General features: G+C 44.5%; 1 protein-coding gene across 1 annotated transcript; it reads left to right on the top strand.

Annotated features, from left to right (window-relative positions):
* Nucleotides 1-4,504: 4,504 nt before the first annotated feature.
* LOC110512820 (thioredoxin-like) lies at nucleotides 4,505-22,326 on the top strand. The gene is made up of 5 exons (XM_036934186.1): nucleotides 4,505-4,656; nucleotides 18,239-18,343; nucleotides 18,950-19,009; nucleotides 20,493-20,558; nucleotides 22,263-22,326. The coding sequence occupies exons 1-5, from the start codon at nucleotides 4,633-4,635 to the stop codon at nucleotides 22,323-22,325; spliced, it is 318 nt and encodes a 105-aa protein (XP_036790081.1). The 5' UTR covers nucleotides 4,505-4,632; the 3' UTR covers nucleotide 22,326.
* Nucleotides 22,327-22,861: the final 535 nt, after the last annotated feature.

Genomic DNA, 22,861 nt, shown 5'->3' with positions numbered 1-22,861 from the left:
GTCTAGGAGCACGAGGACAGATGCAGAGCCTCGGTCTGACGCCATTAAAAGGTCATTTACCACCTTAACTAGTGCCGTCTCAGTGCTATGATGGGGTCTAAAACCAGACTGGAGCGTTTTGTATACATTGTTTGTCTTCTGGAAGGCAGGGAGTTGCTGCGCAACAACTTTTTCCAAAAATGTTGAGAGGAATGGGAGATTCGATAAACCAAACTTGTTCCTTTTTAAATTTTTTTCTGGGTCAAGGTTTGGCTTTTTCAAAAGAGACTTTATTATTAGCACTTTTAGTGAGTTTGGTACACATCCGGTGGATAGGGAGATGTTTATTATGTTCAACATAGGAGGGCCAAGCACAGGAAGCAGCTCTTTCAGTAGTTTAGTTGGAATAGGGTCCAGTAGGCAGCTTGAAGGTTTTAGAGGCCATTACTATTTTCACAGAGATACAGGATTTAAAAAAAAACATGAGTGTCTCCCTTGATCCGAAGGTCCTGGCAGTGTTGTGCAGAACCAGGAACTCTTGAGTTTTAGAGAAATACACAGATTCAAAGAGCCGTCATTTGCTTTCCAATGATCATGATCTTTTCGTCCAAGAAGTTCATGAATTCATCTATGTGAAGGTCATGAAGAACAAACGTTTATGGTTTGTTGTCCTAGGCTACCTGGCTAAAATGCTAATTGCTCGCTAGCCTAATTTCCATTCATGGACAACGTTATCTAGTTAACATTAGCCTTCTACATTTAGCTACATATTTAAACTTCTATCCTCTCAGGCCAGGGGCACAACAATGTATGAATTAATGGTTGAATCAGAATCAAAGTTATAATAATTTGCCAGTATGGAGAATGAAGTAAAACCACAAGTCCAAATCCCTATCTCCATCCATGGCTAATTTACGAAAGGACCTATTTTAGCTAGTTAGCTAGCTAGCTTGTCACCGGAAGACAACAACACAAAGATTTTCTGTCAATGACATATGTTCTCGATGTGATTGGCCAAATCCAAGATGGTTTACCTTGACATTTCTTTTTTGGTTGAGCTCAACGTTGATTGGCTATTATTTAAATATATATATATATCAACGGAGGCTAAATGCTGGCACACACACACACACACACTTTTTTCTCTTCAATTCCTCCTTCTCTCCTATAACCTCCTCTCTCTCTCTCTCTCTCTCTCTCTCTCTCTCTCTCTGCGTCTCTCTCTCTGTCTCTCTCTCTGCCTCTCTCTCTTTCTGTTCCCTCTACTCTCTCTCTCTTTCTGTTCTCTCTACTCTCTATCTGTCTCTTTCTATTCCCTCTACTCTCTCTCTCTCTCTCTCTCTCTCTCTCTCCTAACCTTAACCTCTCTCTCTCTCTCCTAACCTTAACCTCTCTCTCTCTCCTAACCTTAACCTCTCTCTCTCTCTCCTAACCTTAACCTCTCTCTCTCCTAATCACTCTCTCTCTCTCTCCTAACCTCCTTTCTCTCTCCTACTCTCCTAATCTCTCTCTCTCTCTCTCTCTCTCTCCGAACCTTAACCTCTCTCTCTCCTAATCGCTCTCTCTCTCTTTCTCTCCTAACCTCCTTTCTCTCTCTCCTACTCTCCTAATCCTGTTCTCTCTCTCTCTCTCTCCAAACCTCTCTCCTACTCTCCTAACCTCTCTCTCTCTCTCTCTCATACTCTCCTAACCTCTCTCTCCTAACCTCCTCCCCTCGCTCTCTCAATCCCTCTCTCTTTCTGTTTCTGTCTTTATTCACTAGACAGTTGAATGGCAAAGTGGATGAAGGAGATATGAGAACACATTAACATAGACACCTGCCTCTCACCCCCATTAACATAGACACCTGCCTCTCACATCCATTCAAGTGCAGGCAAACACACACACGGAATACACACGCAACACACACGGAACACACAGACATGCACACCACCTAGTATGTGAGTGGTGACAGGCCAAATCACAGACATATTCACCACAGAGCTACAATACGATTACGTTTCTGTTATCTTCAGTGTAGTGAAAACCCTTTCTCACTGTGGTCCTCTGTAAACTCAGCTGGTAGAGCATAGAGCTCGCAACTCCAGGATAGTGGGTTTGATTACCGGGACCACCCGTATGTATGAACACATGACTGTAAGTTGTGCTAAAAATTAAAAATCCTACAATGTGATTTTCTGGATTTTTTTCTTCTCATTTTGTCTGTCATAGTTGAAGTGTACCTATGATGAAAATTGCAGGCCTCTCCCATCTTTTTAAGTGGGAGAACTTGCACAATTGGTGGCAGACTAAATACTTTTTCACTGTATATTCTTATTATATTGATAGTGTTGCCTGTCACATTGTAGTAATGAGGTGTTCCATCCTCAGTGTTTAAACTCTGTTCAATAAGGTGTTCACTAAGGTGATTCTTTGCTTGTTTTGGTGTTGTACATGAAGGACCCCGTATCCTCTCCCTTCAGATGTGTGAGTGTGTGTGTGTGTGTGTGTGTGTGTGTGTGTGTGCGTGCGTGCGTGCGTGCGTGCGTGCGTGTGTGTGTGTGTGTGTGTGTGTGCATTTAAATAGGGATTCTCCTTTCATGTTGTTCATTCAGGCGAGCTTGCATTAATTAAGCACTCTTTGATAATCATTTCACAACACCTCTGATTAGAATCACATTGGGTTCTTCTGACACACTGTATGCCCCTCCCCCCGTCTCTATGGTAACACAGCCCAACCGCCCCTTGATGTGTGGACCAACCAGGATGCGGTCAACAGGAGATGAGAGGATTTAGGGTGTGAAGTGTAGAAGTTTGTTGCTCCCTAAAACCAGGTATAGGATCAGTTACACAACCCATATATCCTTCATTACAGGCTCCTAATAACAGGTCTAGAATCAGTTACACAACCCATAGATCCTTCATTACAGAACCCTAATAACAGGTCTAGAATCAGTTACACAACCCATTTTTCCTTCATTACAGGCCCCTAATACCAGGTCTAGAATCAGTTATATTCACATATATCCTTCATTACAATGCAAAACTGAACGTAGATCAGTGTGTGTGTGTGTGTGTGTGTGTCTGTGTGTGTGTGTGTGTGTGTGAGCTGCAGTAGCATCAAAGGAGCACCTGTCTAGAATGGAACACTACATGGGGCTGTCAGTATACCACTGTCTTGATGAACTAGAATGGAACACAACATGGGGCTGTCAGTATACCACTGTCTTGATGAACTAGAATGGAACACTACATGGGGCTGTCAGTATACCACTGTCTTGATGAACTAGAATGGAACACTACATTTGGCTGTCAGTATACCACTGTCTTGATGAACTAGAATGGAACACAACATGGGGCTGTCAGTATACCACAGTCTTGATGAACTAGAATGGAACACTACATGGGGCTGTCAGTATACCACTGTCTTGATGAACTAGAATGGAACACAACATGGGGCTGTCAGTATACCACTGTCTTGATGAACTAATGGATGGAACACTACATGGGTCTGTCAGTATACCACTGTCTTGATGAACTAATGGATGGAACACTACATGGGGCTGTCAGTATACCACTGTCTTGATGAACTAGAATGGAACACTACATGGGGCTGTCAGTATACCACTGTCTTGATGAACTAATGGATGGAACACTACATGGGGCTGTCAGTATACCACTGTCTTGATGAACTAGAATGGAACACTACATGGGGCTGTCAGTATACCACTGTCTTGATGAACTAATGGATGGAACACTACATGGGGCTGTCAGTATACCACTGTCTTGATGAACTAGAATGGAACACTACATGGGGCTGTCAGTATACCACTGTCTTGATGAACTAGAATGGAACACTACATGGGGCTGTCAGTATACCACTGTCTTGATGAACTAATGGATGGAACACTACATGGGTCTGTCAGTACACCACTGTCTTGATGAACTAGAATGGAACACTACATGGGGCTGTCAGTATACCACTGTCTTGATGAACTAGAATGGAACACTACATGGGGCTGTCAGTATACCACTGTCTTGATGAACTAGAATGGAACACTACATGGGGCTGTCAGTATACCACTGTCTTGATGAACTAGAATGGAACACTACATGGGGCTGTCAGTATACCACTGTCTTGATGAACTAATGGATGGAACACTACATGGGGCTGTCAGTATACCACTGTCTTGATGAACTAATGGATGGAACACTACATGGGGCTGTCAGTATACCACTGTCTTGATGAACTAGAATGGAACACTACATGGGGCTGTCAGTATACCACTGTCTTGATGAACTAATGGATGGAACACGGTGATAAACTAGCGTCCTGTCCAGGGGGTTTACTTGACTTCTAACTTCTAACATTACTGCGTGTTTCTGAAGGGCAGGTGTAACCTTTCGGTCGTAGGCTGATTTAACGGAGAGACGGTTATTGTCGAGAATTAATACAACAGTCTGTTTTCGACAACACACCGTGAATGTGGCGGAAACAAAATAGCGTGGAGAGGGGGGCAGGATTGTTCTGAAATTACATTTACATAACCCGCCCCTGCATAACGAGCTGTCCCGTTCAGTCTGCGTGGTCCACAGTGCCGCTACTCGAAACAGACAACCAGGGAGGAAATATACCGGTACGAAGGACTGTCACCGTCTCTAAAAACTATCAACATGATCATTATAATCGAAGATAAGGTGAGATGCCGTTTCCGGAAGGGGGTATTAGCCCATATAGCTTTTTAGCTAAAGTGTACTGTAACTAGTTATATTAGGCGAGAATCAAGACTTGTTGAAAATGGTCAGGATAGACAGGCACGTTGTTGCAAACCTCCCGCGTGATCGTTTTACCATGTTTTGGTTTTCAATTAAAAAAAACTAGTTAACGTTCGCTAGTTACTTTAGTTAGCGACTTGACAGATGCACAAATTTTACATTTGAATTAAAATGTATTTCAATTTTTTTGGTGTTGAGATAACTGGTTAACGTTATTGGTCCTGACAGAATCAGCAGTGGATTCACCTGAAGCACATTCGCCATGTTTAGATCTCACCATTTTAATAAAATAAAATAGAATTACAACTCTAATCGAAACTATTAAAAAACACGATAATTATTTAATACATCGCTTTTGTATACATGTATACAGCTAACAATTTTTTAAATATATTTTTTTATTTGTATAAGAACAGATAGCTAGAACGACATGGCTGATATGACATATTCACGAGTCGTCTTTCTCCGGTTTTATGCAGACGCGCGTGGGCCTTGAACGGGAATAGTGCACAGTAATTCACATGGTGCTTTGAACCCTAGCTAGTCTATACTATATTAAACAGGAATAGTGCACAGTATTTCACATGGTGCTTTGAACCCTAGCTAGTCTATACTATATTACACGTGAATAGTGCACAGTATTTCACATGGTGCATTGAGCCCTAACTAGTCTATACTATATTACACGCCGGGAGGTTGTAAAAATGTTTAATCGTTGAGGCAACAACTGCTAATTATATACAATGCATGGTTGGTGCGATTTAGCGAAATGTTTTTTAACTATAGTTGCACTACAGCAAGTCAAACGTTGAGCCAGAGGTGGCTAACATGCTCGTTAGCCATTTTTTAGCTGCAATGTGTAGTGTTTTTTTTTTGTCGGGCACTGCTTATGCAAAGCCAGCTAGCTACACGGTTTAGCATATGTCTCCATCTTATTGTCACTCGGTACATTAGACAGATAACGTTATCTAACTCTCTAACCCTGCTAGCAAGAGGTAATTATGCCCCGTCACACGTGGCTCAAATTGTGGGCCACCGCAGATCAAGAATCATGTGCCAAGGATGAGTGTTTTAGCCAGCTGACCCTATCGTCAAAAGACGGAACTAAAGTAAAGATTTATCCGATCTGACATTTCGCCCCGTCTTTCGGCCTGCTCATTCATTATATACTATGTCCCGACCTTCTTCTTCTCCGATGAGGTTTAAGGTCGCGTTTGGTATCCAATAAATGTTTTGTTACAGCCACCTACTCGACTGCTATATAAGGTATATACGGTATACCTCCCTTATAAATCTCACCCTTCACTCATTAAACCCCACTATTTATATACCCTACCATCTAACCCTACACTAAACCCCCCCACCCTACTCCACTATTTAAATACCCTACCATCTACCATCTAACCCTACACTAAACCCCCCACCCTACTCCACTATTTAAATACCCTACCATCTACCATCTAACCCTACACTAAACCCCCCCACCCTACTCCACTATTTAAATACCCTACCATCTACCATCTAACCCTACACTAAACCCCCCCACCCTACTCCACTATTTAAATACCCTACCATCTACCATCTAACCCTACACTAAACCCCCCCACCCTACTCCACTATTTAAATACCCTACCATCTACCATCTAACCCTACACTAAACCCCCCCACCCTACTCCACTATTTAAATACCCTACCATCTACCATCTAACCCTACACTAAACCCCCCACCCTACTCCACTATTTAAATACCCTACCATCTAACCCTACACTAAACCCCCCACCCTACTCCACTATTTAAATACCCTACCATCTAACCCTACACTAAACCCCCCCACCCTACTCCACTATTTAAATACCCTACCATCTACCATCTAACCCTACACTAAACCCCCCACCCTACTCCACTATTTAAATACCCTACCATCTACCATCTAACCCTACACTAAACCCCCCCACCCTACTCCACTATTTAAATACCCTACCATCTAACCCTACACTAAACCCCCCACCCTACTCCACTATTTAAATACCCTACCATCTACCATCTAACCCTACACTAAACCCCCCACCCTACTCCACTATTTAAATACCCTACCATCTACCATCTAACCCTACACTAAACCCCCCACCCTACTCCACTATTTAAATACCCTACCATCTACCATCTAACCCTACACTAAACCCCCCCACCCTACTCCACTATTTAAATACCCTACCATCTACCATCTAACCCTACACTAAACCCCCCCACCCTACTCCACTATTTAAATACCCTACCATCTACCATCTAACCCTACACTAAACCCCCCCACCCTACTCCACTATTTAAATACCCTACCATCTACCATCTAACCCTACACTAAACCCCCCCACCCTACTCCACTATTTAAATACCCTACCATCTACCATCTAACCCTACACTAAACCCCCCACCCTACTCCACTATTTAAATACCCTACCATCTAACCCTACACTAAACCCCCCACCCTACTCCACTATTTAAATACCCTACCATCTAACCCTACACTAAACCCCCCCACCCTACTCCACTATTTAAATACCCTACCATCTACCATCTAACCCTACACTAAACCCCCCACCCTACTCCACTATTTAAATACCCTACCATCTACCATCTAACCCTACACTAAACCCCCCCACCCTACTCCACTATTTAAATACCCTACCATCTAACCCTACACTAAACCCCCCACCCTACTCCACTATTTAAATACCCTACCATCTACCATCTAACCCTACACTAAACCCCCCACCCTACTCCACTATTTAAATACCCTACCATCTACCATCTAACCCTACACTAAACCCCCCCACCCTACTCCACTATTTAAATACCCTACCATCTACCATCTAACCCTACACTAAACCCCCCCACCCTACTCCACTATTTAAATACCCTACCATCTACCATCTAACCCTACACTAAACCCCCCCACCCTACTCCACTATTTAAATACCCTACCATCTAACCCTACACTAAACCCCCCACCCTACTCCACTATTTATATACCCTACCATCTACCATCTAACCCTACACTAAACCCCCCCACCCTACTCCACTATTTAAATACCCTACCATCTACCATCTAACCCTACACTAAACCCCCCCACCCTACTCCACTATTTAAATACCCTACCATCTAACCCTACACTAAACCCCCCACCCTACTCCACTATTTAAATACCCTACCATCTACCATCTAACCCTACACTAAACCCCCCACCCTACTCCACTATTTAAATACCCTACCATCTACCATCTAACCCTACACTAAACCCCCCACCCTACTCCACTATTTAAATACCCTACCATCTACCATCTAACCCTACACTAAACCCCCCCACCCTACTCCACTATTTAAATACCCTACCATCTACCATCTAACCCTACACTAAACCCCCCACCCTACTCCACTATTTAAATACCCTACCATCTACCATCTAACCCTACACTAAACCCCCCACCCTACTCCACTATTTAAATACCCTATCATCTACCATATAACCCTACACTAAACCCCCCACCCTACTCCACTATTTAAATACCCTACCATCTACCATCTAACCCTACACTAAACCCCCCACCCTACTCCACTATTTAAATACCCTACCATCTAACCCTACACTAAACCCCCCCACCCTACTCCACTATTTAAATACCCTACCATCTACCATCTAACCCTACACTAAACCCCCCACCCTACTCCACTATTTAAATACCCTACCATCTACCATCTAACCCTACACTAAACCCCCCCACCCTACTCCACTATTTAAATACCCTACCATCTACCATCTAACCCTACACTAAACCCCCCACCCTACTCCACTATTTAAATACCCTACCATCTAACTCTACACTAAACCCCCCCACCCTACTCCACTATTTAAATACCCTACCATCTACCATCTAACCCTACACTAAACCCCCCCACCCTACTCCACTATTTAAATACCCTACCATCTACCATCTAACCCTACACTAAACCCCCCACCCTACTCCACTATTTAAATACCCTACCATCTAACTCTACACTCACTAAACCCCCCCACCCTACTCCACTATTTAAATACCCTACCATCTACCATCTAACCCTACACTAAACCCCCCCACCCTACTCCACTATTTAAATACCCTACCATCTAACTCTACACTCACTAATCCCCCCCACCCTACTCCACTATTTAAATACCCTACCATCTACCCCTACACTAAACCCCCCCACCCTACTCCACTATTTAAATACCCTACCATCTACCATCTAACCCTACACTAAACCCCCCCACCCTACTCCACTATTTAAATACCCTACCATCTACCATCTAACCCTACACTAAACCCCCCACCCTACTCCACTATTTAAATACCCTACCATCTACCATCTAACCCTACACTAAACCCCCCACCCTACTCCACTATTTAAATACCCTACCATCTACCATCTAACCCTACACTAAACCCCCCACCCTACTCCACTATTTAAATACCCTACCATCTAACTCTACACTCACTAAACCCCCCCACCCTACTCCACTATTTAAATACCCTACCATCTACCATCTAACCCTACACTAAACCCCCTCACCCTACTCCACTATTTATATACCCTACCATCTACCATCTAACCCTACACTAAACCCCCCCACCCTACTCCACTATTTAAATACCCTACCATCTACCATCTAACCCTACACTAAACCCCCCCACCCTACTCCACTATTTAAATACCCTACCATCTACCATCTAACCCTACACTAAACCCCCCACCCTACTCCACTATTTAAATACCCTACCATCTACCATCTAACCCTACACTAAACCCCCCACCCTACTCCACTATTTAAATACCCTACCATCTACCATCTAACCCTACACTAAACCCCCCACCCTACTCCACTATTTAAATACCCTACCATCTAACCCTACACTAAACCCCCCACCCTACTCCACTATTTAAATACCCTACCATCTACCATCTAACCCTACACTAAACCCCCCACCCTACTCCACTATTTAAATACCCTACCATCTACCCCTACACTAATCCCCCCCACCCTACTCCACTATTTAAATACCCTACCATCTACCATCTAACCCTACACTAAACCCCCCCACCCTACTCCACTATTTAAATACCCTACCATCTACCATCTAACCCTACACTAAACCCCCCCACCCTACTCCACTATTTAAATACCCTACCATCTAACCCTACACTAAACCCCCCACCCTACTCCACTATTTAAATACCCTACCATCTAACCCTACACTAAACCCCCCACCCTACTCCACTATTTAAATACCCTACCATCTAACCCTACACTAAACCCCCCACCCTACTCCACTATTTAAATACCCTACCATCTACCATCTAACCCTACACTAAACCCCCCACCCTACTCCACTATTTAAATACCCTACCATCTACCATCTAACCCTACACTAAACCCCCCCACCCTACTCCACTATTTAAATACCCTACCATCTAACCCTACACTAAACCCCCCCACCCTACTCCACTAATTATAACCATCTAGTCGTACCTCAGGCCAACAGCCTGAAAAGACAGGACACCACCACCGCTCAACACACCCTGACGTCAAATCTCAGTACCTCTCTGCAGCTGCCACCAGAACCTCTATTCTCTGTGACTTACGATCCCTCCCTGCAGTACAGTTGATAGCTATATATATATAGATAGATAGAGCTATAAATATCTATCCATCTATTTATAGCTATATATATACAGTGGGGCAAAAAAGTATTTAGTCAGCCACCAATTGTGCAAGTTCTCCCACGTAAAAAGATGAGAGAGGCCTGTAATTTTCATCATAGGTACACTTCAACTATGACCGACAAAATGAGAAAAAAAAATCCAGAAAATCACATTGTAGGATTTTTAATGAATTTATTTGCAAATTATGGTGGAAAATAAGTATAAATGATAAAAGTCCAATCTTACTGAAACATATATACATATATAATATATATATATATCACTTGTTGGTTTATCCCTCTGTTCTGGTACAAATCTACTACACCCCTCCTCTCAGGATCATCTCCCTCTGTACTGGTACAAATCTACTTCTCACACCACTCCTCTCAGTATCCCTCCCTCTGTACTGGTACAAATCTACTTCTCACACCACTCCTCTCAGTATCCCTCCCTCTGTTCTGGTACAAATCTACTTCTCACACCACTCCTCTCAGTATCCCTCCCTCTGTTCTGGTACAAATCTACTTCTCACACCACTCCTCTCAGGATCCCTCCCTCTGTACTGGTACAAATCTACTTCTCACACCACTCCTCTCAGGATCATCTCCCTCTTGACCCATCTTCTTCTACTTTCTTCACTGCCTCAACATATGACAACTCCTGCTCTACTCTGACCCTGGAAACCTCAACCTGTCTCTCTCTCACACAGGACGTCTCTGATCCTGGAAACCTCAACCTGTCTCTCTCTCACACGGGACGTTTCTGATCCCCAGCTCCATGGGCACCCTTACAATTAACACATACTACTACTTTCCCCAATGCTATACACTCTTACAACTTCTGCTCTACTCTGGAATCGTACCAGGCTCTGTAGTGACGCCTCTAGCACTGAGATGCAGAGCCTTAGACCTCTGCGCCACCGTAATTCATGATTATATATATCTGAGCCTCTCTATCATCTCTGAGCCTCTCTATCCTCTCTGAGCCTCTCTATCCTCTCTGAGTCCCTCTATCCTCTCTGAGTCCCTCTATCCTCTCTATCCTCTCTGAGTCCCTCTATCCTCTCTGAGTCCCTCTAGCCTCTCTGAGTCCCTCTAGCCTCTCTGAGTCCCTCTGAGCCTCTCAAGCCTCTCTCTGTACCTGGCATCCACCAAATACTGCATTGTGTTCTTCCCCCACAATTACAGCACTTAACCTTCCCATGCTTCCTCATTCACTGTAACCACGTGTTCCTCCACACTTGGCACGTCTTGTCATTTCCTTTCCACTGAGCAGCTACAAGTCCCATTCTTTAGCATTTAAAACGCTGCAGTGTGTTATGGGAAAAATTCTCTTGAACATTTGAAAGCTAAGGAATCCTTTCTGTTGAGGCAAAAACCCCTTCAGCATCACTGACAGGCTTTCACTTCCTCGTGACCTTCGTTCCTACCGATCAATCTGTTGGTTTCTGTCACTCTGCCTCCCTTCACATTGGTCTTTAATATCACACATCCAGGCCGCATCACATCACATCACGGCTGTGATTGGGTGTCCCCTAGGGTGGCGCGCAATTGGCCCAGCGTCGTCCTGGTTTGGCACAGGGGGGGGGGCGTCATTGTAAATAAGAATTTGTTCTTAACTGACTTGCCTAGTTTAAATAAAGGTTTAAATAAAATAAAATTCCTCTACCTAGTATAAGAACTAGAGACAGGACTGTTAACGTGTTGACTCTCTCCTCTACCTAGTATAAGAACCAGAGACATGACTGTTAACGTGTTGACTCTCTCCTCTACCTAGTATAAGAACCAGGGACCTGACTGTTAACATGTTGACTCTCTCCTCTACCTAGTATAAGAACCAGAGACATGACTGTTAACATGTTGACTCTACCTAGTATAAGAACCAGGGACATGACTGTTAACGTGTTGACTCTCTCCTCTACCTAGTATAAGAACCAGAGACATGGCTGTTAACGTGTTGACTCTCTCCTCTACCTAGTATAAGAACCAGGGACATGACTGTTAACATGTTGACTCTACCTAGTATAAGAACCAGAGACATGACTGTTAACATGTTGACTCTACCTAGTATAAGAACCGGAGACAGGACTGTTAACATGTTGACTCTCTCCTCTACCTAGTATAAGAACCAGAGACATGACTGTTAACATGTTGACTCTCTCCTCTACCTAGAATAAGAACCAGAGACATGACTGTTAACATGTTGACTCTCTCCTCTACCTAGTATAAGAACCAGGGACATGACTGTTAACGTGTTGACTCTCTCCTCTACCTAGTATAAGAACCAGAGACATGACTGTTAACATGTTGACTCTCTCCTCTACCTAGTATAAGAACCAGGGACAGGACTGTTAACATGTTGACTCTCTCCTCTACCTAGTATAAGAACCACAGACATGACTGTTAACGTGTTGACTCTCTCCTCTACCTAGTATAAGAACCAGAGACATGACTGTTAACTTGTTGACTCTCTCCTCTACCTAGTATAAGAACCAGGGACAGGACTGTTAACGTGTTGACTCTCTCCTCTACCTAGTATAAGAACCAGGGACATGACTGTTAACATGTTGACTCTCTCCTCTACCTAGTATAACAACCAGAGACATGACTGTTAACATGTTGACTCTCTCCTCTACCTAGTATAAGAACCAGAGACATGACTGTTAACATGTTGACTCTCTCCTCTACCTAGTATAAGAACCAGAGACATGGCTGTTAACATGTTGACTCTCTCCTCTACCTAGTATAAGAACCAGGGACATGGCTGTTAACATGTTGACTCTCTCCTCTACCTAGTATAAGAACCAGAGACATGACTGTTAACATGTTGACTCTACCTAGTATAAGAACCAGAGACATGACTGTTAACATGTTGACTCTCTCCTCTACCTAGTATAAGAACCAGAGACATGACTGTTAACATGTTGACTCTCTCCTCTACCTAGTATAAGAACCAGAGACATGACTGTTAACGTGTTGACTCTCTCCTCTACCTAGTATAAGAACCAGGGACATGACTGTTAACTTGTTGACTCTCTCCTCTACCTAGTATAAGAACCAGAGACATGACTGTTAACGTGTTGACTCTCTCCTCTACCTAGTATAAGAACCAGAGACATGACTGTTAACGTGTTGACTCTACCTAGTATAAGAACCAGGGACATGACTGTTAACGTGTTGACTCTCTCCTCTACCTAGTATAAGAACCAGAGACATGACTGTTAACATGTTGACTCTCTCCTCTACCTAGTATAAGAACCAGGGACATGACTGTTAACATGTTGACTCTCTCCTCTACCTAGTATAAGAACCACAGACATGACTGTTAACGTGTTGACTCTCTCCTCTACCTAGTATAAGAACCACAGACATGACTGTTAACGTGTTGACTCTCTCCTCTACCTAGTATAAGAACCAGAGACATGACTGTTAACATGTTGACTCTACCTAGTATAAGAACTAGAGACATGACTGTTAACATGTTGACTCTCTCCTCTACCTAGTATAAGAACCAGAGACATGACTGTTAACATGTTGACTCTACCTAGTATAAGAACCAGAGACATGACTGTTAACGTGTTGACTCTACCTAGTATAAGAACCAGAGACAGGACTGTTAACATGTTGACTCTCTCCTCTACCTAGTATAAGAACCAGAGACATGACTGTTAACGTGTTGACTCTCTCCTCTACCTAGTATAAGAACCAGAGACATGACTGTTAACGTGTTGACTCTCTCCTCTACCTAGTATAAGAACCAGGGACATGACTGTTAACATGTTGACTCTCTCCTCTACCTAGTATAAGAACCAGAGACATGACTGTTAACGTGTTGACTCTCTCCTCTACCTAGTATAAGAACCAGAGACATGACTGTTAACATGTTGACTCTCTCCTCTACCTAGTATAAGAACCAGGGACATGACTGTTAACGTGTTGACTCTCTCCTCTACCTAGTATAAGAACCAGAGACATGACTGTTAATGTGTTGACTCTCTCCTCTACCTAGTATAAGAACCAGGGACAGGACTGTTAACGTGTTGACTCTCTCCTCTACCTAGTATAAGAACCAGGGACATGGCTGTTAACATGTTGACTCTCTCCTCTACCTAGTATAAGAACCAGGGACCTGACTGTTAATGTGTTGACTCTCTCCTCTACCTAGTATAAGAACCAGGGACATGACTGTTAACATGTTGACTCTACCTAGAATAAGAACCAGAGACATGACTGTTAACATGTTGACTCTACCTAGTATAAGAACCAGGATGGATGCTCGTATTAGTGTCTGTGGTACTTATAGTAGCTAATAGTTGTCTTGGATTAAAAGGCTCCAGACCCGCTATAACATAACCAGTAGACCCTCTATAACAGAACTAGTAGACCCGCTATAACAGACCCTCTATAACAGAACCAGTAGACCCGCTATAACAGAACCAGTAGACCCGCTATAACAGAACCAGTAGACCCGCTATAACAGAACCAGTAGACCCTCTATAACAGAACCAGTAGACCCGCTATAACAGAACCAGTAGACCCTCTATAACAGAACTAGTAGACCCGCTATAACAGACCCTCTATAACAGAACCAGTAGACCCGCTATAACAGAACCAGTAGACCCGCTATAACAGAACCAATAGACCCGCTATAACAGAACCAGTAGACCCTCTATAACAGAACCAGTAGACCCTCTATAACAGAACCAGTAGACCCGCTATAACAGAACCAGTAGACCCTCTATAACAGACCCGCTATAACAGAACTAGTAGACCCGCTATAACAGACCCTCTATAACAGAACCAGTAGACCCGCTATAACAGAACCAGTAGACCCGCTATAACAGAACCAGTAGACCCTCTATAACAGAACCAGTAGACCCTCTATAACAGAACCAGTAGACCCACTATAACAGAACCAGTAGACCCTCTATAACAGAACCAGTAGACCCACTATGACAGAACCAGTAGACCCTCTATAACAGAACCAGTAGACCCGCTATAACAGAACCAGTAGACCCTCTATAACAGACCCGCTATAACAGAACCAGTAGACCCTCTATAACAGACCCTTTATAACAGAACCAGTAGACCCGCTATAACAGAACCAGTAGACCCGCTATAACAGAACCAGTAGACCCTCTATAACAGAACCAGTAGACCCTCTATAACAGAACCAGTAGACCCGCTATAACAGAACCAGTAGACCCTCTATAACAGACCCGCTATAACAGAACTAGTAGACCCGCTATAACAGACCCTCTATAACAGAACCAGTAGACCCGCTATAACAGAACCAGTAGACCCGCTATAACAGAACCAGTAGACCCTCTATAACAGAACCAGTAGACCCTCTATAACAGAACCAGTAGACCCACTATAACAGAACCAGTAGACCCTCTATAACAGAACCAGTAGACCCTCTATAACAGACCCGCTATAACAGAACCAGTAGACCCTCTATAACAGACCCTTTATAACAGAACCAGTAGACCCTCTATAACAGAACCAGTAGACCCACTATAACAGAACCAGTAGACCCTCTATAACAGACCCTCTATAACAGAACCAGTAGACCCTCTATAACAGACCCTCTATAACAGAACCAGTAGACCCTCTATAACAGAACCAGTAGACCCTCTATAACAGAACCAGTAGACCCTCTATAACAGAACCAGTAGACCCGCTATAACAGAACCAGTAGACCCACTATAACAGACCCTCTATAACAGAACCAGTAGACCCTCTATAACATAACCAGTAGACCCACTATAACAGAACCAGTAGACCCACTATAACAGACCCTCTATAACAGAACCAGTAGACCCACTATAACAGAACCAGAAGACCTGCTATAACAGAACCAGTAGACCCTCTATAACAGAACCAGTAGACCCTCTATAACAGACCCGCTATAACAGAACCAGTAGACCCGCTATAACAGACCCTCTACAACAGAACCAGTAGACCCTCTATAACAGACCCAGTAGACCTGCTATAACAGACCCAGTAGACCTGCTATAACAGAACCAGTAGACCCACTATAACAGACCCTCTATAACAGAACCAGTAGACCCACTATAACAGAACCAGTAGACCCTCTATAACAGACCCGCTATAACAGACCCGCTATAACAGAACCAGTAGACCCGCTATAACAGACGCAGTAGACCCACTATAACAGAACCAGTAGACCCTCTATAACAGACCCGCTATAACAGACCCGCTATAACAGACCCGCTATAACAGAACCAGTAGACCCGCTATAACAGACCCTCTATAACAGAACCAGTAGACCTACTATAATAGACCCAGTAGACCTGCTATAACAGACCCGCTATAACAGACCCAGTAGATCCGCTATAACAGACCCTCTATAACAGAACCTGTAGACCCGTTATAACAGAACCAGTGGACCCTTTATAACAGAACCAGTGGACCCTCTATAACAGAACCAGTAGACCCTCTATAACAGAACCAGTAGACCCTCTATAACAGAACCTGTAGATCCGCTATAACAGAACCTGTAGACCCGCTATAACAGAACCTCTATAACAGAACCAGTAGACCCTCTATAACAGACCCAGTAGACCTGCTATAACAGACCCAGTAGACCTGCTGTAACAGACCCAGTAGACCCACTATAACAGAACCAGTAGACCCTCTATAACAGACCCGCTATAACAGACCCGCTATAACAGAACCAGTAGACCCGCTATAACAGACCCTCTATAACAGAACCAGTAGACCTACTATAATAGACCCAGTAGACCTGCTATAACAGACCCGCTATAACAGACCCAGTAGACCCGCTATAACAGACCCAGTAGATCCGCTATAACAGACCCGCTATAACAGAACCTATAGACCCTCTATAACAGAACCAGTAGACCCGCTATAACAGAACCAGTAGACCCGCTATAACAGACCCAGTGGACCCTCTATGACAGACCCGCTATAACAGAACCAGTAGACCCTCTATAACAGAACCAGTAGACCCGTTATAACAGAACCAGTAGACCCTCTATAACAGAACCAGTAGACCCTCTATAACAGAACCAGTAGACCCACTATAACAGAACCAGTAGACCCTCTATAACAGAACCAGTAGACCCGCTATAACAGAACCAGTAGACCCTCTATAACAGAACCAGTAGACCCTCTATAACAGAACCAGCAGACCCTCTAGAACAGAACCAGCAGACCCTCTAGAACAGAACCAGTAGACCCACTATAACAGAACCAGTAGACCCACTATAACAGAACCAGTAGACCCTCTATAACAGAACCAGTAGACCCTCTATAACAAAACCAGTAGACCCACTATAACAGACCCGCTATAACAGAATCAGTAGACCCGCTAGAACAGAACCAGTAGACCCACTATAACAGAACCAGTAGACCCGCTAGAACAGAACCAGTAGACCCTCTATAACAGAACCAGTAGACCCACTATAACAGAACCAGTAGACCCTCTATAACAGAGCCAGTAGACCCACTATAACAGTGATTACACAAACACACCCCGACACACTTTCAGAGATCTGTTGGCAATAAATGTATTGAAGTACCATACTAGTTATGGTGTGTTTTGACATTGTGTCTGTCTGTGTGTGTGTGTGTGTGTGTGTGTGTGTCTGTGTCTGTGTCTGTGTCTGTGTCTGTGTCTGTCTGTGTCTGTGTCTGTGTCTGTGTCTGTGTCTGTGTCTGTGTGTGTGTCTGTGTGTGTGTCTGTGTGTGTGTGTGTGTGTGTGTGTGTGTGTTTCCCAGGAGGGCTTCGACAAGGCCCTGGAGGAGGCAGGAGATAAGCTGGTGGTGGTGGACTTCACAGCCACGTGGTGCGGCCCCTGTCAGAGCATCGCTCCTTTCTTCAAGGTGACCTAATCCACCTTGAATTTAAATAGGAGATACTTACTGCACTTTCTACTGGGTGTTGGAGTGTTGGTCCGCTTTGAAATGGGATGTGGAGGAACGGGATGTGGAGTTAAAATTATCTGACTTAATTTCCCTCTTCTTCTCTAAATCCTCTTTTCTCTTCATCCTCTGTCCTCCGGTCTTCCTCCCCTCCCCTCTTCTCTCGATCCTCATCCTCTGTGTCTGTCTCTCTCTGTCTCTCTGTCTCTGTCTCTCTCTGTCTGTCTCTCTCTCTCTATCTCTGTCTCTTTCTCTCTGTCTGTCTCTGTCTCTCTCTCTGTCTGTCTCTCTGTCTGTCTCTCTCTCTCTATCTCTGTCTCTTTCTCTCTGTCTGTCTCTGTCTCTCTCTCTGTCTCTCTGTCTCTCTCTCTGTGTCTCTCTGTCTCTCTCTCTGTGTCTCTCTGTCTCTCTCTCTCTCTGTCTATGTCTCTCTCTCTCTGTCTCTGTCTCTCTCTCTGTGTCTCTGTGTCTCTCTGTCTCTCTCTATCTCTGTCTCTCTCTCTGTCTCTCTGTATCTCTCTCTGTGTCTCTCTGTCTCTCTCTGTCTCTGTCTCTCTCTCTCTCCAGGGTCTGTCTGAGAATTATCAGAGTGTGGTCTTCCTGAAGGTTGACGTGGACGACGCACCGGTGAGCAACAGATCTGGGATCAGCCATCTGATCACAGCCTTTATCCATACAGCAACAGTATTAACAGATCTGGGATCAGCCATCTGCCCATGATCACAGCCTTTATCCATACAGCAACAGTATTAACAGATCTGGGATCAGCCATCTGCCCATGATCACAGCCTTTATCCATACAGCAACAGTATTAACAGATCTGGGATCAGCCATCTGCCCATGATCACAGCCTTTATCCATACAGCAACAGTATTAACAGATCTGGGATCAGCCATCTGCCCTTAATCACAGCCTTTATCCATACAGCAACAGTATTAACAGATCTGGGATCAGCCATCTGCCCTTAATCACAGCCTTTATCCATACAGCAACAGTATTAACAGATCTGGGATCAGCCATCTGCCCATGATCACAGCCTTTATCCATACAGCAACAGTATTAACAGATCTGGGATCAGCCATCTGCCCATGATCACAGCCTTTATCCATACAGCAACAGTATTAACAGATCTGGGATCAGCCATCTGCCCTTAATCACAGCCTTTATCCATACAGCAACAGTATTAACAGATCTGGGATCAGCCATCTGCCCTTAATCACAGCCTTTATCCATACAGCAACAGTATTAACAGATCTGGGATCAGCCATCTGCCCTTAATCACAGCCTTTACAGCAACACTGGTCTGATGTAACTAACTTGTCTCTGTCCTTTCTCTCTCTTTTTCTCTGTTGCTCTTGGTTCTCTGGCCCTTCCCTTTCTCTCTCTCATCTCTCCCTCGCTCTCCTTCTATCTCTCTGTCCCTCTCTCTCTCTCGTTCTGTTTCTCTCTCCTCCCTCGCTCTCCTTCTATCTCTCTGTCCCTCTCTCTCTCTCGTTCTGTTTCTCTCTCCTCCCTCGCTCTCCTTCTATCTCTCTGCCTCTCTCTCTCTCTCGTTCTGTTTCTCTCTCCTCCCTCACTCTCCTTCTATCTCTCTGTCCCTCTCTCTCATTCTGTTTCTCTCTCTCCTCCCTCTCTGTCCTTGTCTCCCCCTCCTCCCTCTGTCTCCCCCTCCTCCCTCTGTCTCCCCCTCCTCCCTCTGTCTCCCCCTCCTCCCTCTCTGTCTCCCCCTCCTCCCTCTCTGTCTCTCTCTCCTTCCTCTCTGTCCTTGTCTCTGTCTCCCCCTCCTCCCTCTCTGTCCTTGTCTCTGTCTCCCCCTCCTCCCTCTCTGTCTCCCCCTCCTCCCTCTGTCTCCCCCTCCTCCCTCTCTGTCTCCCCCTCCTCCCTCTCTGTCCTTGTCTCTGTCTCCCCCTCCTCCCTCTCTGTCTCCCCCTCCTCCCTCTGTCTCCCCCTCCTCCCTCTGTCTCCCCCTCCTCCCTCTCTGTCTCCCCCTCCTCCCTCTCTGTCTCCCCCTCCTCCCTCTCTGTCTCCCCCTCCTCCCTCTCTGTCTCCCCCTCCTCCCTCTCTGTCTCCCCCTCCTCCCCCTCCGTCTCCCCCTCCTCCCTTTCTCCAGGATGTGGCCAGTTTCTGTGACATCAAGTGTATGCCAACATTCCACTTCTACAAGAACCAGAAGAAGGTAGGAGGAGTCTGCTGGTAGTCTTAAAGAGACAGTTCCTCATTTAAACTAGAAGGTAGGAGGAGTCTGCTGGTAGTCTTAAAGAGACAGTTCCTCATTTAAACTAGAAGGTAGGAGGAGTCTGCTGGTAGTCTTAAAGAGACAGTTCCTAATTTTAACTAGAAGGTAGGAGGAGTCTGCTGGTAGTCTTAAAGAGACAGTTCCTCATTTTAACTAGAAGGTAGGAGGAGTCTGCTGGTAGTCTTAAAGAGACAGTTCCTAATTTTAACTAGAAGGTAGGAGGAGTCTGCTGGTAGTCTTAAAGAGACAGTTCCTCATTTTAACTAGAAGGTAGGAGGAGTCTGCCGGTAGTCTTAAAGAGACAGTTCCTCATTTTAACTAGAAGGTAGGAGGAGTCTGCTGGTAGTCTTAAAGAGACAGTTCCTAATTTTAACTAGAAGGTAGGAGGAGTCTGCTGGTAGTCTTAAAGAGACAGTTCCTAATTTTAACCAGAAGGTAGGAGGAGTCTGCTGGTAGTCTTAAAGAGACAGTTCCTCATTTTAACTAGAAGGTAGGAGGAGTCTGCTGGTAGTCTTAAAGAGAAAGTTCCTCATTTTAACTAGAAGGTAGGAGGAGTCTGCCGGTAGTCTTAAAGAGACAGTTCCTCATTTTAACTAGAAGGTAGGAGGAGTCTGCTGGTAGTCTTAAAGAGACAGTTCCTAATTTTAACTAGAAGGTAGGAGGAGTCTGCCGGTAGTCTTAAAGAGACAGTTCCTCATTTTAACTAGAAGGTAGGAGGAGTCTGCTGGTAGTCTTAAAGAGACAGTTCCTCATTTTAACTAGAAGGTAGGAGGAGTCTGCTGGTAGTCTTAAAGAGACAGATCCTCATTTTAACTAGAAGGTAGGAGGAGTCTGCTGGTAGTCTTAAAGAGACAGTTCCTCATTTAAACTAGAAGGTAGGAGGAGTCTGCTGGTAGTCTTAAAGAGACAGTTCCTAATTTTAACTAGAAGGTAGGAGGAGTCTGCTGGTAGTCTTAAAGAGACAGTTCCTAATTTTAACTAGAAGGTAGGAGGAGTCTACCGGTAGTCTTAAAGAGACAGTTCCTCATTTTAACTAGAAGGTAGGAGGAGTCTGCTGGTAGTAAGGTAGGAGGAGTCTGCTGGTAGTCTTAAAGAGACAGTCAGCAGTTCCTAATCTTAAACCACGTTGTGACACATTCTGCTGTAAGAAGCTCTATTGAAACTGAGACTCGGAGATATGAGGTTGAGCTACGGGACAGGAAACGGCAGAGAAGTTTCCTGGCGCTTCACATCTTTTCGTTTGTTGTGGAAACGGACCCCATTATTCCCATATTGTTTGTTTACTTCGTGCATCGCTGACTCTACTTATACATACAATTGGTTGATTCATTGGTTGATTCATTGGTTGATTCATTTATTTGTTGGTTGTTTGATTTGTTGAATAAGTGATTTGATTCATTGATTGGTTGATTGGTTGATTTTTTGAATAACTGATTTGATTCATTGATTGGTTAGGTGATTGATTCATTTATTTGTTGATTGGTTGATTTGTTGAATAACTGATTTGATTCATTGATTGGTTAGGTGATTGATTCATTTATTTGTTGATTGGTTGATTTGTTGAATAACTGATTTGATTCATTGATTGGTTAATTTATTTGTTGATTTGTTGAATAACTGATTTGATTGGTTGTTGTGTTCCAGGTGGAGGAGTTCTCAGGGTCCAATCAGGCCAAACTGGAGGAGCTGGTCAACACTCACAAATAAACACACACCCGTCTGTCTCCGCTCCTCTCTCTCACCTGTCTGAGGACAGTTGTCTCCTCTCCAACTCTCCTCTGTCTCAATTCACCTGAGTATGCCCCAAAGCCTTCCACCCTCTCCTCAACTGATTTGACAGGATGCCTGAATGCCTTCCACCCAATCCTCCTTTTCTCTTCCCCCAATCCTCCCTTTCTCTTCCCCCAATCCTCCCTTTCTCTTCCCCCAATCCTCCCTTTCTCTTCCCCCAATCCTCCCTTTCTCTTCCCCCAATCTACATAGAACATGCCTTTCACCTTCCTCTGTTTTCCCTTCCCCTTCTCCTTGTCTCCCCCCCACCCCACCGGTCTCTCTCCCCATCTCCCTCTCCCCGTCTCCCTCTCTCCCAACTCGGTCTCTCTCTCCTCTCTCCCCCCGTCTCCCTCTCTCCCACCCCGGTTTCTCTCTCCCCGTCTCTCTCCCCCCGGTCTCTCTCTCCCCCCGTCTCCCTCTCTCTCCCTCCCTCCCACCCCGGTTTCTCTCTCCCCGTCTCTCTCTCCCCC

Source organism: Oncorhynchus mykiss, chromosome 10 (assembly GCF_013265735.2).
Source record: "Oncorhynchus mykiss isolate Arlee chromosome 10, USDA_OmykA_1.1, whole genome shotgun sequence".
NCBI lineage: Eukaryota > Metazoa > Chordata > Actinopteri > Salmoniformes > Salmonidae > Oncorhynchus > Oncorhynchus mykiss.
The sequence above is the reverse complement of the archived record's forward strand: the minus strand, read 5'-3'. Positions and strand labels throughout refer to the sequence as shown.